Here is a 16,125-nt window from a genome sequence, read left to right as displayed (position 1 = left end):
AGAACGAAAGAAGAACAAAAGCAAGGCCACGGCAGGAAACGGGGGCGCGAATGCAAAGGTGAAACCAAACAGACCACTTCCAGACGCAATTGCCATCAAGCCCGGCACGAACCACACATTTGCAGACATCCTAAACGCAATGAGAAAGGAAGTTGACGTCGACAAGACGGGGGCTCACATTACCTCCATTGCTGAGAGTAAAGGCGGTGAGGTTCTGATCAGAGTCACTAAAGATGAGAACAAGAGGAGAGGCCTCGAGACAGCCATCAGGGATGCGCTAGGAGACCGAGCAACAGTCAGAGGACTGTTCCAAGGAGCAGAATTGAACGCGTTTTGTATGTCCAGCGTTAACATTCCCACTTTGTGGTTGGAGCCAGCTTCGTTCACGAACTTTGCATACCTGGTTTATTGCGTCTGCTGTGCTTCGGCCTCTGCGGAAGCCGTACTGATTGTCTGCGAGCCCGTCCTGGGCGCTAGATTCCAGGATGTCCCTCAGGCGGATGTCAATGATTTTCTCGAACAGCTTTCCAGTGCAGTTGAGTAGACACAATGGCCTGTATGAGGAAGGCACTCCTGCAGGCTTACCGTGCTTCTTAATAAGTACCAGCCGAGATCTCTTCCACGCTCGTGGGAAGTGTCCCTCTTCTAGGCATTTGTTGTACAATTGTAGCAGGATATCTGGTTGGCGGCGTACGATCGCCTTGAGTACCTCGTTTGTGATTCAATCGATGCCTGGGGAGATATTGTTCTTCATTGATTTGTCAGCTCTGGTCAGTTCTTCCAAAGTTATATTAGGTGCATTTTCCCTTGGCCAGGTGCGGCGATTTAGGTGTGGATGCACGGGAAAGAGCCTGTTTACTACCGTTTGGAGGACTCCAGGTTGCTACAATTCGATTGCTGGACGGCTTCTGGTAAGCTTGCCCATGACCAATTTATAAGGTTTGCCCCAGGGGTCGCGTTCTACCTCGTCGCATAGGTTCTTCCAACCGCGCTCCTTAGCGTTTTTGATAGCTTTGGAAAGTTCTAACCTGGCCGCTTTCATCGCGTTGAGTTCCGCGACGCAGTCTTCTGGCCTGACTCTTCTTTTCTTCCTCTGGTGGATTCTGCGGGTGTGATTTGCTGTCTTCCTCAAGATGCTTAGTGCTGGCGTCCACCAGTAGACAGACTTCCTCCCGCTCGGTGTTGTATGCGTTTCCACTCCACAGACTTCTTTGATCATTACGGCGAAAGATGTAGCACAGCTTTCGGCATCTAACGCTGTGGTACTAATGAGAGCGCCAGCTTCTAGGAATTCTTCTAGTTTCCGGTAGTCGAATTTGAATGGAATTACTCTTGTTTGAGGGCCCGTGTTGGTTGATTGCAATGTAAATGTTATATAGTTGTGATCGCTCAGCGAGGTAGCGTCCGAGACTTTCCAATTTTTTTTGTTAGCCGCTAGCCCTGGAGACGCTAGTGTAATGTCGAGTTTCCGCGCTGGAATGTCGGGGAGGTGCCTCTATTGCATATGACGAGTCCGAGGGAGGTGACCAGGTCTATCAAAGCCTCGCCTCTCTTATTGCTACTCCTGGATCCCCACGATGTGTGCCACGCGTTGAAGTCGCCAGCTATAATGACTTCAGTACTCTTTCCCCTGACACTCCTCTCTAGCCTGGTCAGGAATTGCTCGTACTCCTGGAGTGTGGTGTTCGGGGACCAGTAACACGAGTAAAGTGTTATGCCTTCTGATTCGATCCATCTGAAACCGTTATCGCCTTGGCCAGCGTCGTTTATAAGGCGGTTTTGATGGCAGAGTATGGCTGCTTTACCGCTGCTGTCCGGGTACCAGTGTTGTGCGCCTGCTGTGTTGTATTCAGAGACGAAAATGTAGTCAATATCGTCCTCGATTGCTGATTGGCACATCAGGTCTTGCGCTGCTCTTGAGCAGTGCAAGTTTATTTGGAGGAAGTGCGTCATTTTTTCGCTTTGGCAGCTTCTAGCGCGCGTTTGTACGCGTGGCATCTGGAGCTGCCCATTGTATGGTCGCTAGAAGCTTCTTCTTTGCATAGCAGACAGCTGGCCTCATCTTTGCATTCTTTGCTTTTGTGCCCTTCTTTACCGCATTTCCAGCAGAAGTTGCTACGTTCCTCGTTTGTGCAGGTTTGTCTCGTGTGAACGTATCCTTGACACCGGAAACACTTCTTCACCTCGGTTTTTAATCTGGTTCTGCAGCTGGCAAATCCTATCCTTAACCGAGTTTTTAGTAAACTGTTCGCGACGCTCGTGGGTACAGAAAACAGTGACTACTAAGGTTCCACGGTCTATTTTTCTCTTGTCGGTGATTTTGATGCTTCCTTTACATTTTGTGTGTTCTTCAATGGCTTTTGTGATTTCGTCGTCTGTGGCTTCTTCGTCTGCGTCTCTGATTTCGATTAAGGATGTGTCAGAGAGCCTGGTGCAGCTGACGTTGTTGCCGATCGTGTTGGAGATGGCTCTTGTGAGGGTTTCTGTGTTTTCTGTTTCTCTGTTGAGCACCATCCTTAGGTGGCCGTCCCTTGTTTTGGTGATCATTGTTATGGATCCACCAACCCCCTTCACCTCATCACTTGATTTGATCTTCTTGAGCATTTCCACGTACTACATATGATCAGCTTTCACGATAACGACGTCTGGCCTAGTCCGAATTTGTTCTCCTTTGTGTATCTTCTTTCGTCTGGTCGGGGCTTTCCTGTCGGTGACTGTCGTCCAGCTTGCTTTGTCCTCGTGGTCTGATTGCATGTCCAGTCCAATACTCTGTTGTTGGCTCTGCACCTGTTGTGGAGTCCCCGTCTTTGCGTTCTGAGGGGCGCCTTTGTTCTGTGTGTCGGGAGATGGGCCATGGTGCAGTGCTACTTTTGAAGCATAGCTGGGTCCCAAAGCAGCCTGAGCGGTCTTTATTTCGTTTATTTCCGCTTGCTGCTTGTTTGCGCAGGCCTTAAGGTCTTCGTAGATCTTTAGAATGGCTTCTTGTATGTCTAGGCTCGCTGCGTTCTGGTCTGGTATGTTCGCTTTTGCTGCGGCCTTCTCCGCCTCGTTGAAGGCATTGTGGACGCAGATTGTTGATGTTCTTAGAGCCTCGTTAGAGCTCTCAACCTCGTCGATGGCTTTCACAACTGTTGGTGATTTCGTTTTTTCTTTGGTAAGTTTTAGGTGCTCCACGCTTGTTAGCAGAGAATTTAGTGTTTTGTACTGCTGCTTGATAGTGTTCTTAACGTTTACCATCGTCGCTTGCAGGTTTGGCTCTTTTCCTCTCTTGGCGCTTGAGTTCAACAGTCCAGCGTGGAGTTTCGGGTTGTCGGATCTCTCCGGCAGCTGCGTGCCTTGTGTTGGCATGGCTACCTCAGCACTAGTAGTGTTGAGACTGACAGAGGCCTGGCTGTCCACCCCTGTAGTCCTGTGGTCGTTGGATGACGACCCCCGGGAGCCCACTTGCTCACTCCCGACTGCCGGCACCTGGGGGTCCGAATCCCCTGATGCGGTAACCAAATTTCCACTGGTAGCTTCCATTCGTAGTTTTTATAAAGGGTGCCTCTCCCTTGCATTTTACCTACTGCCAGGGGATTTTAATTCAGTGTTGCCTTCACCTATGTCCGTTTGCAGGCGCTTGCAGGTGGACAAGACCTGCCCGACCAGTTAAGGTCAGGCTCTGTTTGTGGGCCTAAGTAAGGCTGGGACCGTTTGGTAAGACCTAATTAAAGGCCCGCAAGCTCCCCCACCGCGTCAAGGTGGGTCCCGTCGGACCACTGACTAACCTAACCTTTTTTTTTTTAACGGTATCGCTGACGGGGGAGGGACTGCGTTAGCATTGCTTCTCCCCCGCCACATCGTTTATTAATCAACAAAAGCAGTTTACATAACACAAATCAATACACAACATTATTGTTACAAATAACAGGGGCTTCTAACCCCGCATAAATAGCCTTCGGCCCACAACAGAAACAACTTAAATAAATTAACCAATTTCTTCAATGTTTCGCCCCATTCTTTCTCTTCCTCTTTCTGCTTCTTCCTTGGTCACCATAACGGCCCTAGTGAAGTCCCTCGCTGCCTGCCACACGTCGGGGGATCGAAGCATTGCCGGAACGAGGTTTTCCACCGTGACGTCCTCAACAATTGCGCACCGCAGCCGTTGCCGTTCCTCCTCCCAGGCCTGGCACTCAATCAATGTGTGTTCGGCACTGTCCGCTATCCCTTGACAGTGGTGACACTTGCCGGACTCTTCCTTCCCTATCTTCTGAAGGTATACGCCAAAGCATCCGTGACTCGAAAGGACTTTGGTAAGATGGAAGTCCAGTTCCCCATACTTCCTATTGCACCACGCTTCAATGTCCCCGACAAGCCGTTTGGTCCACTCACCAGTTGACGCCTTTGCTATCCTGGCGCGCCATGCTGCAAACGTCCTTGCCCTCGGTGGAAGCCCTGTCGCTTCGCCAGCCCTCTTCTCGTCGAATACCAAGCTGCGCTCTCTAGCAAGAAGGTCTGCCGGAGGTACCGCGGCCAGGATATTTGCTGCCGTTTCAGATACAGTTCTGTATGCGCATATACTAACCTAAGAAGTGATGTCCTCTGCGTTCTATTCAGTTGGACTACGCTAGCTGGAGCATAATCCAATGTATGAGCCCACGAAGGGGCACCATACAATAACACGGACTGCACTACTGCGACATATAGTCTCCTGCGTAACTGCTTCGGTCCTCCGATGTTTGGCATGAGCCGTGCTAATTGATTCGCCGTCCTTCCGGCTTTCGCTGCCGCCTCAGGTATGTGTTCCTTAAACAACAATCTGCGGTCCACCACCATCCCGAGGTACCTCATTTGGTGTTTGATTTCCAGCGGGTGACCATCCAGCACGACTGCAGGAGTTGTGAACTTGTACTTGTTGGTGAACAACACTGCCTCTGTTTTGTTCACCGCTAAAGAGGGGCCAATCGTTCTAATCTCCTCCGACACATTTTTTTGACCTATGTTTTTGCCCGCCTGCGTTTCCGCCGTCCTTCCTTGGAAGTAGTCCCCCAATATGCGCCTAAGGTACGCAGGTACCTCCAGTGCATCGACCGCAGCCATCACCTCGGACCACCCGATGGAATTGAACGCGTTGCGTATGTCGAGACTTATAGCGAGGCAGAACTTCTCGCAGGGAAAGTTAATGGTGGACAGGATCTCCTGCTTCAGCTTCAGGACAGCATCGTTCGTGGACTTCCCCTTTCTAAAACCATACTGGTTAGGTGACAGACTCAACGTGTTCCTCGAGTCTCCCGACAAGAATCGCCTCAAACACCTTTCCAACGACGTTGAGGAGACAGATTGGCCTGTATGATGACGGTTCTCCATCCGGCTTACCCGCCTTCTTCAGCAAAACCACACGTGCTCTTTTCCAACCCGCCGGGACGCTGCCTTCCTCGATGGTTGTACAGCTCAGTCAGCATTGATGGACACACGCGATGAACTGAACTCAGAATCCGACCCGTTATATTGTCCACTCCCGGCGCGGTGGATCTTCGCTGCGCCTTGTGCACCGCCCTGTTAACCTCCACAGTTGTGATGGGAGGGAATTCCTCCCCTGCCGGGTAGACTCGCGCCACCAGCGGAGGGCGCGTTGGGAAGAAGACGTCAGTAATCCTTGTCACGGACTCAGTCGTCATGTTACTTGTCGCTGGGGGACCTTGCAACTTGCGGGTAACCAACTTGTAACCTAACCTTTCCCCACACGTCTTCATCAACCAGTGAAATGAGCTGTCTCCAACACGCGGCTTTGCTGCAGACGATCGCAATCCTGAGCGCCTTACGAGCTTCCTTGTACGCCCTCGACGCCGCCTCAGCCTCTTCAACGACACTTGCAACAACAGCGACAGATCCTCCAGCCCCAGCTCGGTTGTACGCGCGATGGAGTCTTGAGTTACTTCTAGTGGCCCTTCTTCTTGCCCCGACACAGGCTTTGCGATGTTCCGCAATCTCGGCATTCCACCAGTGTACCGGTGGCTTCCCCGGACGCAAAGGAGCCTTTCGCTCGAGGGCGTAATCACATGCGGCTGTGACGAGCTTTTCAAAAGTCTCTGCGCGTTGGTCCGCACCTGGTACCTCGGAACATACTTCAGGAGTGTTCGCCCACCGTGCGATCAGCAGTCCGACCTCGAGATCTTGTACATTGAGGGCTGTGTCGGTTCTCCAGCCCCTTGGTCTCACCTGAATCTGGTCTTCTCGGCTCCTCGCTGCTAGCATCGCGAACTCGATGTACTGATGGTCCGACCAGCTTTCTGCTTCATCACAGACCCGCCAGCCTTGAATTCGACTGACTATGCCCTCGGAGGCAGCTGTCACGTCAACGATTGACCCCTACCTCTTCCTACGAAGGTTGGACTGGATCCCTCGTTCAAGACAACTAGTCCTAGAGAGTCAAAGAGACTATTCAGGTCACTACCACGCGAGTCCTGGCACCAGTCACCCCACACCGCTGACCGTGCATTGAGATCGCCTGCTACGATAACCGGTACCCCGTGTCCAATTGTCCTTACGTGGTCTCCTATTCTCTGCAGGAAGTCATAGAACTCCGCTGCGGTCCTGTTGGGGGACGCATAACAGCTGATCACATTGACCCCGTTGAGTGTTGCAGACACGAATTCCGGATCTCTGTGCACTTCAGTTGCTGTGGCCTCATCGCTCGCCAACCATATAGATGCTTTACGCGTTCCACAGCATGCCAGCCACGAACAGTCGTCACTGGGAACGATATGTGGGTCGCTCACTAGTGCTATGTCTACCTTCTCTTCAGCCGCGCGCTGCCGAAGTAGGTCCTGAGCCACTTTACAATGGTTCAGGTTGATTTGTAGGAACTTCATCATCGTGGCACTTACTTTCAACGGGGGTTCAAATACCCCGTTCTTCCCCCTGCATTCGATCTTCATGTGCCTGTACTCTTGAAAGTTCTCCACTGCCGGTGCGCTTGTGAGCTGCCCTAGAGCAGTCGGCAGCAATGTGGCCCAATTCCCGACATCTATAGCATCTCTTGCCTTGATCCTCAGCCGTGCAAGACGCTACCAGGTGGCCTACCGCCTGACAGCGATAGCACTGCTAGTGTCTTTTTTCTAGAAGCTTTACCCGGCAGCGATTGAAGCCAACTCTGATGTGGGCTTGCTCCGAAAGCCTTACCGCTATATCCATGGGGGCATCGACAATCGCCACCCTGCCACCACGTGAATTGCTCCTGATTACGATTTTTGCCGACGCTAGCCCCGTATCCGCACGCTTGATGTCCTCCGTTACGCGGTCATCCTCCAGCCAGTCCGCAATGTTGACTACCAAGACCTTCGTCGTCCTCGACGGCCTGGATATTGTTGCCTTACCGCCAAGCGACGCTCTGATGCAATCAGCCAGACGGTCCGCAGCCACCTTCTCATTCACCTCCAGCAGGATTGCACCCGATTTGGTTCGATGGGAGCCAGACACTTCCATGCCTATCTCCTTTAGGTTGACCTCCTGCATAACCCGCTTCATTACCTCTGCATACGAGAGACCATCCTTTGGTTCACTGATGGTTACCGCCTCTGCCTTGGGGCTCCTTCTACGAACCAGGTTCGCTGCTACGTGAGCTCGGCTACCCTGTTTTATGCTGCTAGTTTGCATCTTGGTCTTTTGCCTCCCTCCCTTCTTTGCAACTTCATTCCATTCACCATCAGATTGGAGCGCATCTGCCCTCTGCTCCATCTCGTCATTGGTGATTCGTTGCTCGTTCACGTTTCCTCTCGTTTCCTTCTGGCGCTCCTCTAGTTTCAGCAGCCACTCCTGCTGCTGCGCTTGCCACTCCGTCTGTTGCGCTTTTATCTGCTGGAAGAAGATAGTCTGCTCTTGCGCCATTTGCGCTACCTTGAGCTCCATTGACCGGAGTTGCGGGTTATCGGCTACTTTTTGTACCCCAGGACGGTTTTCGAGGACGGCTCCAGAGCCCTTTCTGAGCCTAAGGAACTGCGAGAGAAGCATGCCTGTATTCTTCAGTTTGTCCTTCAGTTCCCGATGCACATTCTTAATGTTGTTAGCAAATTCGACCATTCCTTTTACAATGCCATGCATCATGGACAGCACTTCATCTTCAGACAGCGTGGCTATGTCAACCGTCCTCTTCGCCTGACTCTCATTCTCCACCACGGCCGAAGTAGTGCCTAAGTTGGCCGCTGTTTGAGCGCCCCCACAAGACATCTCCAATTCTTCCCTACAGAGAGTTTGCTCTGCCTTCGACGTACTAATACCCGATGAGGGTATCAGGCTACTTTGTTTTGCCATTTGGGCGGTTGACATTCCGCTCACCAATTGGCCAGCTGGTGATGCTGGGTTCTTTTGTTTTACTTCTTCCATTTTGTTCCCACGAGAACACAGGAAAGGTGGGTCCACCGCTACAGAGCCTGGTTATAGCGGTAAGGCTGATACTGTGCGGGGCGCCAGGTGCCCCACAGGATCCTCGTTGGAACGTGTCTACTTCCGTGCCAAGAGACTCCCTTGACGAGTTGGGAGTTAAAGGGTTTTCTTTCGGGGTTTTCCTTCCCTTAGGACATTCGCTCATCGCGAGCAGGCTGCCTCGACCTAACCGGCCCCAACTAACCAAAGTAAGAGCCGGCGCAGCATTTTTTATAGTGGCTGCCTTCCACTAGGGCTTTGCTAACTGCTAGCAGGCTACCTCCGACCTGCCATCACCAACCAACCAAGGTCAGAGATGGTTCTGTGGGCTCCGACTCCAACCAATTAAAGCCAGAGCCGGGTATGGGACCGCTTGGTAGGACCTAGATAAAGGCCCGCAAGCTCCCCCACCGCGCCAAGGTGGGTCCCTTCGGTGGAGTGACTAACCTAACCTAACCTAACCTTTTTTTTTACATAGGTATCGGCTACTAGGGGAGGTACGGACCTTTCCGTCATTTCACCCCCTAGTAACCATCGTTTATTGTATGAAAAAAAAAAAACAGATAATACATTTTACAATTTACAATTGCCTCTAACCACCCTGGAGTGCACTCAGGCGTACAATGGTTAACTTTTCTAGTTTTACGGGGCTGCTTGTCTTCGGCGTTCTTCTTCTTCTTTGCGGCTCATGACTGTGGATGAAGTCGTTCATAGGCACTTTTTTTTTTTTTTTGTGTGGTATCACGGCGCTACAGGGGGGCACTTCACCCGTGTCGGGTCGTCCTTCCCCCTGTATCCGTATCATTTATTACAAATAAACAATCTATATACATTCATCGTTTTACAACAAAAAGAGGGCTCTATCCCTCTAATTTCCGCTTTCAGCGCACAATATATTAATCTTAACTAACTAAGTTTTAGCATTCTCTCTTCATGTGACCACGACTCTGGCTCTCTCTTCCCTCTGCCTAGCTCTTTCTTCAACTTCTCTGGTCGATTGGATGGTCTTTGTATATTCCTTAACTGCTTGCCACATCGCCTTGCTTTTTAACATGCAGCCGACTATAGTCTCCGGTTGCAAGTCCTCCTTCAGCGCCACTTCCAGGGCTCGCCGCTCTCTCCACCATCTACCGCACCGGAACATGACATGCTCCGCGTCGTCGACGGGTTCTCCACAATCGAGGCAAGACTGTTCGTTAGCTTTATTAAATCTATAAAGATAGTATCTGAAGCAACCGTGTCCGGACAAGAATTGTGACAGGTGAAAGTCCACTGTCCCGTGTTTCCTTTCTGTCCAAGCCTTCAGGTCCACTATCAGTCTCCTGGTCCATCGCCCCTTTTCTGCCGCGTCCCATTCCTTTTGCCATCTCTTTATGGTCGCCTCTCGTACTTCCTTGGACACTCCGGCCTTGCCCCTCTCTTTTCTCCGGATGTATCTTTCCGACCTCTCCAAAGCTAATAGGTGAGCCGGGATAATGCTTGCTATGACCATAGCTGCTTCCGACGAGACAGTCCTGTAGCACATGGCCGTTCTTAGCGCCAGGACTCTTTGGGGCCTGAGGATAGTTTCTACGTTCCTCCGGTGTGCTAGGGCGCCGGCCCATATAGGCGATCCGTATAGCAGCTTACTCTCCACCACTGTTGTCAATAATCTCCTCTTCTTCGGTCCAGCACCGCCCAGGTTCGGCATCAACCTTGATAGCGCTAGGGCCGTGGTTTGTGCCTTCCTCGCCGCCGTCTCCAGATGGGCTTTAAAACCTAGCACTCTGTGGAGTTCTAGCCCTAGGTATTTAACCTGATCTTTGATCTCTACTTGCTCTCCTCTTATCACTAGGTTCGGCCTCACATAGCCCCTCTTAGTAGTGAGCATGACTGCTTCCGTCTTGGATATTGACAACGTAAGACCTGCTCTTGTCATCCAATCCGCTACCTTCTCCAGCGCATTGTTCGTCACGTCTTCTAGGATGCGAGAGGTGTGACCCGTGGCTACCACTGCCACATCATCCGCGAAGGCTCTCATAGTCGTCGACGATATGCCCTTCACATTCCCTCCAATGTCCACTCGGAGTAGATCGTCATACATTAAGTTCCATAACAGAGGTCCGAGTACGGATCCTTGTGGAACTCCGCAAGTAGTGGTTCTTGATCTGCCTTCGTATTCTATCTCTCGGTCGCTGAGATAACTCTGTATGATTGCTGTAATGTATTGGGGCATACGCTTGTCATGCAATGATTCCTCTATTTTCTTCCATTTTGCCGTATTGAATGCATTGGCTACATCCAGAGCCACTACCACGCAAAGCTGTCTGGAGTACAAGGGCCCCGATCCGACCGCTTCAACTACATCCATTACTTTTTTCACGGCGTCCAGTGTGGATCGACCTCTCCTAAATCCAAATTGTCGCTCACTCAAGTCGCCATTTTCTTCCATGTGTTTCTCCATCCGCCTTTTAAGGAGCCTCTCAAATAGTTAGGTCTCCGGTTGCAAGTCCTCCTTCAGCGCCACTTCCAGGGCTCGCCGCTCTCTCCACCATCTACCGCACCGGAACATGACATGCTCCGCGTCGTCGACGGGTTCTCCACAATCGAGGCAAGACTGTTCGTTAGCTTTATTAAATCTATAGGCACTTAAGCATGGTGTCGATCATGTTTTCTGGCTCTAGTGTTGTGCCTGTTGGATGCTCCAAGACGTTCCTTTGGTTGTACCATGCGTCGCATACAAACACCGTGTGGTACGCGTCGTATTTGTGGTGTCCGCAGTTCCAGCACTCGGGGGTGTTCAACATTCCAAATCTGTTCAGGTACTCCGCAAAACAGCCATGTCCGCTTAGCACCTGAGTTAGGTGGAAGTTCACCTCGCCGTACCTTCGGGTTATCCACTGATTGATGTCTGGGATCAGGCGGTGAGTCCATTTCCCTCTGTTGTCATTATGCCATCGGTTTTGCCATTCGACCGTGATGTCTTCCTCTGTTGGTGGACGATTCAGGTCCCTTCGCTCTTGGTGTAGTCTTTTTCTTTCCTTGGCCATCAGGTCTAAGGGAGGGATTCCGGCAATGACTGCCACCGCATCCCTGGACACCGTGCAGTAGGCGGAGACGACTCTCAGGTTCATACGTCTCTGGATCTTTAGCAACTCCGTTCATCCTGGAGGGCACATGTCGTTCGCCCAGAATGGAGAGCCATACAGCATTATTGAATGTGCCACACTGCTGAGTAATTTCCTTTTCGTCGGTTTCGCCGCGCTCAGGTTTGGCATTATTCTGCTTAGTCCTTGAACGACCTTTGCTGCTTTGGACGCAACTGTCTTAGAGTGATCCATGAACCACCATTTGCTGTCGATTTGTATACCCAGATACTAGATGCAGCTACTAGATGCCACACTGTTTCCGTCTATTGTAATATTCATTTTGTTGTGGGTCCTCGTGTTTGTTATAATCATGGCCTCGAACTTGTGCACCGATAGCGACAGCCCGGTTCTCGTGAGCCAGTTGTGGACTTTCTGTGCCGAGCTGGAGAGCAGTTGCTCTAACTTGATTGAGTCGGGTGCCTTTGCCACGAGTGCGACGTCGTCTGCGAATGCCAGGAACTCAATGCCGGGTGGCAGGTGTGTTCGCAGGAGGCCGTCGTATAGTATGTTCCACATGGTGGGTCCAAGGACTGACCCCTGAGGTACTCCGCAGGTAACGACCAGCTCTTTCTGTATTCCTCCTGACTCGTAGTACAATAGTCGGTTTTTCAGATAGCTGTGGATGATTCGTTGGAGGTATCCAGGGACTTCCTTCTCGCTGATCGCCTCCAGTATGGCGTTCCATGGAGCAGAATTGCACGCATTTTTGATATCCAGCGTCAGTGTGCCCACTTTTGATTTGTCGCTTTTGACTGTTGCCCTTAATACGTTCAGGGCGTCGATGGTAGACCGGCCTTTTCGGAACCCGAATTGCCTGTCGTGTAGGCCGTCGCTGGTGTCCAGGTGTTGCCTCAAACGATTGTCCAATACCTTCTCAAAGAGTTTCCCAAGGCAATCCAGAAGGCAGAGCGACCTGTAGGAAGACGGGGCATCTAGGGGTTTGTCTCCTTTCCTTATGAGGACCAACCTGGCTTTCTTCCATATCTTCGGGAAGACCCCACTGAGTAGACATGTGTTATAGACTCCAGTCAGTAGGTCCGGGTTTAGTGACACAATCATTTTCAGGACTTCGTTCGGAATGCCGTCCGGACCGGGGGAGATGTTGGCCTTCAGGCTTCTGGCCGCGATGATGAGCTCCGTGTGGTCGATCGGTTGTATTTGCTCATCGCTAATCGTAGTTAGGGGGAGTTCGGAGTCTCTTCTGATGGGGTGCTGGAGAAACAGGCCATCCACGATGCGTTGAAGTCGTCCTGGCGTGTTTAGTTCGGGGATCGGTGGTGGTCTTGCGAGTTTGCCCATGATTAGTTTATAAGGCAGGCCCCAAGGGTCGCTCTGCACTAGGTCACAGAAATTTTTCCAGGCGGGAAAAATAACTTTGGCCCAGATAACCTTGGCCCTCTTTATAGCTCGGACTAGGTCCCGTTTAGCGGTCTTGGCTTCTTGTTCCTCGGCTACGCTGGCAGTTCTTTTCCGCTAGAAAACTCTGCGAAGGTGATTTGCCGTTTTATGGAGGAAATTTATTTCTGGGCTCCACCAGTGGACGGATTTTCGAGGGTGCTTTCCCGTGTGGATTGGTCTGCGGCATGATTGGATTAGTTCCTTCAGTGACAGCGCCATTTGATCAGCGTCAGTGGAGTCAAGAAATGGGTGGCAGGTCTCCGGAGCGAGTACCATCTTTAGCGTTTGCAGGTCTATTTTTGGTACTCTGGGAGTGTCGCTGTTTAGGGAACCGATGTTGATTTCGAACCACAGGTAATAATGGTCACTGAGCGATTCTTCGTCGAGTACCGTCCACTTAGTTATTCTCTGGGCAGTGCGTGGGGTCGCGATGGTGAGGTCGATGATGGTTCCTCTGTTGAAAGTGCACGAGTTGCCCCTGTTGCAGACCACCAGTCCCGTGGCATCGATCAGGTCTGCTAGGATTTCTTCTCTTTTATCGTTTTGTGGGCATCCCCAGTAGGTTTGCTTGGCGTTGAAGTCGCCTGTGAGGAGGATTTCGCTGTTCGCACTCCTTATGCTAGCTTCAAGTCTGCTGGTGAAGTCTATGTACTCTTGAAGCGTGCTGTTTGGGGACCAGTAACAAGTGTATATTCTGAGGCCGCGATCGCACAAACATCTGAAGCCCGCTTCCGTACAGCCCTCGTTTTCTAGCCTTGTTTTCTTGACGTTGACGATGGCAGCTTTGCCCGTAGCGTCAGCGTACCAGTGGGGGCCCTCGACTCTATTGTACTCGCTGACGAGCACGAAGTCTGCAGATTTTTCTAATGCTGTCTGGTGCATTAGGGCCTGAGCCGCTTTACAGCGATTCAGGTTTATCTGTAGTACTGCGATCATTGCTGGTTTGAGGCTCTGGGGAGGCTAAAGAAAGCCTACTCACCGTGTGCCTGGGCCTTCTTGTATGAAGTGCATCTACTGCTGCCAGGATAGTGGTCCGTTGGTGCTTTGAGGTCCTCGCAAGCTACACATCTAGGCGGGTTGCTGCACTCTGCCGCTCTGTGCCCAATTGTTGCACACAGGCTGCAGGCGTCGCGGCGGTCTATCCCGGTACACTTGGCCCTCGTGTGTCCATAGCCGAGACAATTGAAACACCTTTTGATCTTTTCTCGTAGCCGGACTTTGGCCCAGACCAGGCCTACGCGCACCTTGCCCACCTTGCTGATGTTCGGTACGTCGACAGCTTTCATGGTTGCGGTGGCTCTCCTCGTGCCGTTGGGGGCTGGTCTTACATTCTTAATTATAATTGAATTATCCGTAGATGGCAGTCCAGCTGATTTTTTTAGGGCATCGGCATCCTCGGAGTTGGTGTTCACTCCGTCTAGCCCGGTGATGTCCAGGTCGACGTAGCTGATCAGTCCTCTGACTGTTGCTCGGTCTCCTAGCGCATCCCTGATGGCTGTCTCGAGGCCTCTCCTCTTGCTCTCATCTTTAGTGACTCTGATCAGAACCTCACCGCCTTTACTCTCAGCAATGGAGGTAATGTGAGCCCCCGTCTTGTCGACGTCAACTTCCTTTCTCATTGCGTTTAGGATGTCTGCAAATGTGTGGTTCGTGCCGGGCTTGATGGCAATTGCGTCTGGAAGTGGTCTGTTTGGTTTCACCTTTGCATTCGCGCCCCCGTTTCCTGCCGTGGCCTTGCTTTTGTTCTTCTTTCGTTCTACCTTTGTCCATATTGGAGTTGGAAAATCTTTGGGGTTCCTGATGTCCACAGTGACTGGTTCGCGGTCGGGTTTCGTAGCCTGCGAGGTAGATGGTTGTGGTTGCGCTTTCTTCGCGTATGTGAGCGTCGGTGCCTGTGTGCGCTTGAGCTGGTTTATGTCCTCTTGCTGCTTTGCGACCGAGGCTTTGAGCTCCTCACAGACCTTCAGTATCGCGTCTTGCTTGGCGTAACTTTCGGCGTCCCGTTCTGGAGGGGGAGGGATTTGTTTCTGCTGCGTGCTAGCTCTGGATGCCGCTTTATCGACTTCGTAAAAAGCACCGTGGAGTAAGGACCTGTTTGCATTGATTGCTTCAGTGGCGTCGATGACCTGCTCAATTGCTTCTCTCACGTGTGGGGATTTGGATTTTTCTTTAACTAGGTTGAGGTAGTTGGTTCCATCTATTAGAGTGTTGATCAGCTTGCTTTGTTGCTTGATGTGGTTCTTCAGGCTTAAGATCGCTTGGGTGAGGCCTGTCTCTTTTTCTCTATGGGAAGAAGAGGCAGTGAGTTTCGTCTTAAGTCTAGACTCACTGGTCTTCTTTTCGGGTTGGTCGTCGGAAGCATGGTTTCCGGTTGTGTCGGCAACGGGTTGTTGTGTGTCCCTTTGGGGCACGGCTGCCTCAGCGCTAGTAGAATTGGAGTTGCGGGAGCTAGGCTGTCCACCCCCGTACCCTCGTGGTCGTTTGGTGACGACCTTAGTGGGCCCACTACGTTGGAACCGGCTTTTACCCCGGTTCCACCTACTACTGCCGACCCCTGGGGTTCCGAAGCCCCTGGGATGGTAACAATATTCCTGTCTTGGACGTTCATATTGGGTTTACAGTGGCTTTCTGTCATTTTTACCCTACTGACAGGGGGGTTGCAGTTTTCCTTCAGGGTCCGTTTGCTGGTGTTAGCAGGTGGTAACCTAACCTCCGACACCGACTAGTAAAAGACAGGGCCGGGGAGTTGGGTACCTCTTGGCACCGAAGGAATTGGGTGAGCCCCCCCACCACGTCAAGGTGGGTCCCGTCGAGGGGGAACCTAACCTAACCTAACCTAACCTTTTTTTTTTTTCGGTTGCAAAACACGGACAGGGAGGGAAGTAGGTTTCCCCATTGCTGCCTCCCTGGCCGCTTCGTTTATTGAACAAGCAATACAATACATACAATCAATTTCATGCAAAAAATTTTAACAATTCGTTGTGGGGGCTTCTAACCACCCTGTGAACTTTGGCCTATCGGCCTACAACAAACAATATCTTAATTAGTTTAAAAAAAGAGAAAATTAATGTGGCAGGGCTCTTAGGCCACTCCGGCGACAACAGCTTCCCGCTGCCTCGCCCTCTCCAGCTCCTCCTTACAGCCCATGATCGAGTCCACCATATGGATGAACTAAGCCTTCCTCCTTCCTGCTGCTGCC

The 16,125-nt window shown here is 51.5% G+C and overlaps 2 protein-coding genes across 2 annotated transcripts; both read right to left on the bottom strand.

Annotated features, from left to right (window-relative positions):
* Positions 1 to 6,329: 6,329 nt before the first annotated feature.
* On the bottom strand, positions 6,330 to 6,854 carry LOC149059113 (uncharacterized). The gene has a single exon (XM_089222652.1). The coding sequence runs from the start codon at positions 6,852 to 6,854 to the stop codon at positions 6,330 to 6,332; it is 525 nt and encodes a 174-aa protein (XP_089078778.1).
* Positions 6,855 to 13,001: 6,147 nt separating this feature from the next.
* Positions 13,002 to 13,862, bottom strand: LOC149059112 (uncharacterized). Its single transcript, XM_089222648.1, has one exon. It carries the CDS (start codon positions 13,860 to 13,862, stop codon positions 13,002 to 13,004), a length of 861 nt encoding a protein of 286 aa, XP_089078774.1.
* Between the last annotated feature and the right edge of the window lie 2,263 nt (positions 13,863 to 16,125).

The sequence above is a fragment of the Diuraphis noxia genome, unplaced genomic scaffold (genome assembly GCF_037042655.1).
Source record: "Diuraphis noxia isolate RWA-SAM2 unplaced genomic scaffold, SU_Dnox_SAM2 contig0001, whole genome shotgun sequence".
Lineage (NCBI taxonomy): Eukaryota > Metazoa > Arthropoda > Insecta > Hemiptera > Aphididae > Diuraphis > Diuraphis noxia.
Note: the sequence above shows the minus strand (reverse complement) of the source record. Positions and strands in the feature narration are given on the sequence as shown.

What these genes read in the sequence shown, in the direction of transcription:
- LOC149059113 (XM_089222652.1), bottom strand. Translation starts at nt 6,854, where the DNA reads ATGATGAAGTTCCTACAAATCAACCTGAACCATTGTAAAGTGGCTCAG.
- LOC149059112 (XM_089222648.1), bottom strand. Translation starts at nt 13,862, where the DNA reads ATGATCGCAGTACTACAGATAAACCTGAATCGCTGTAAAGCGGCTCAG.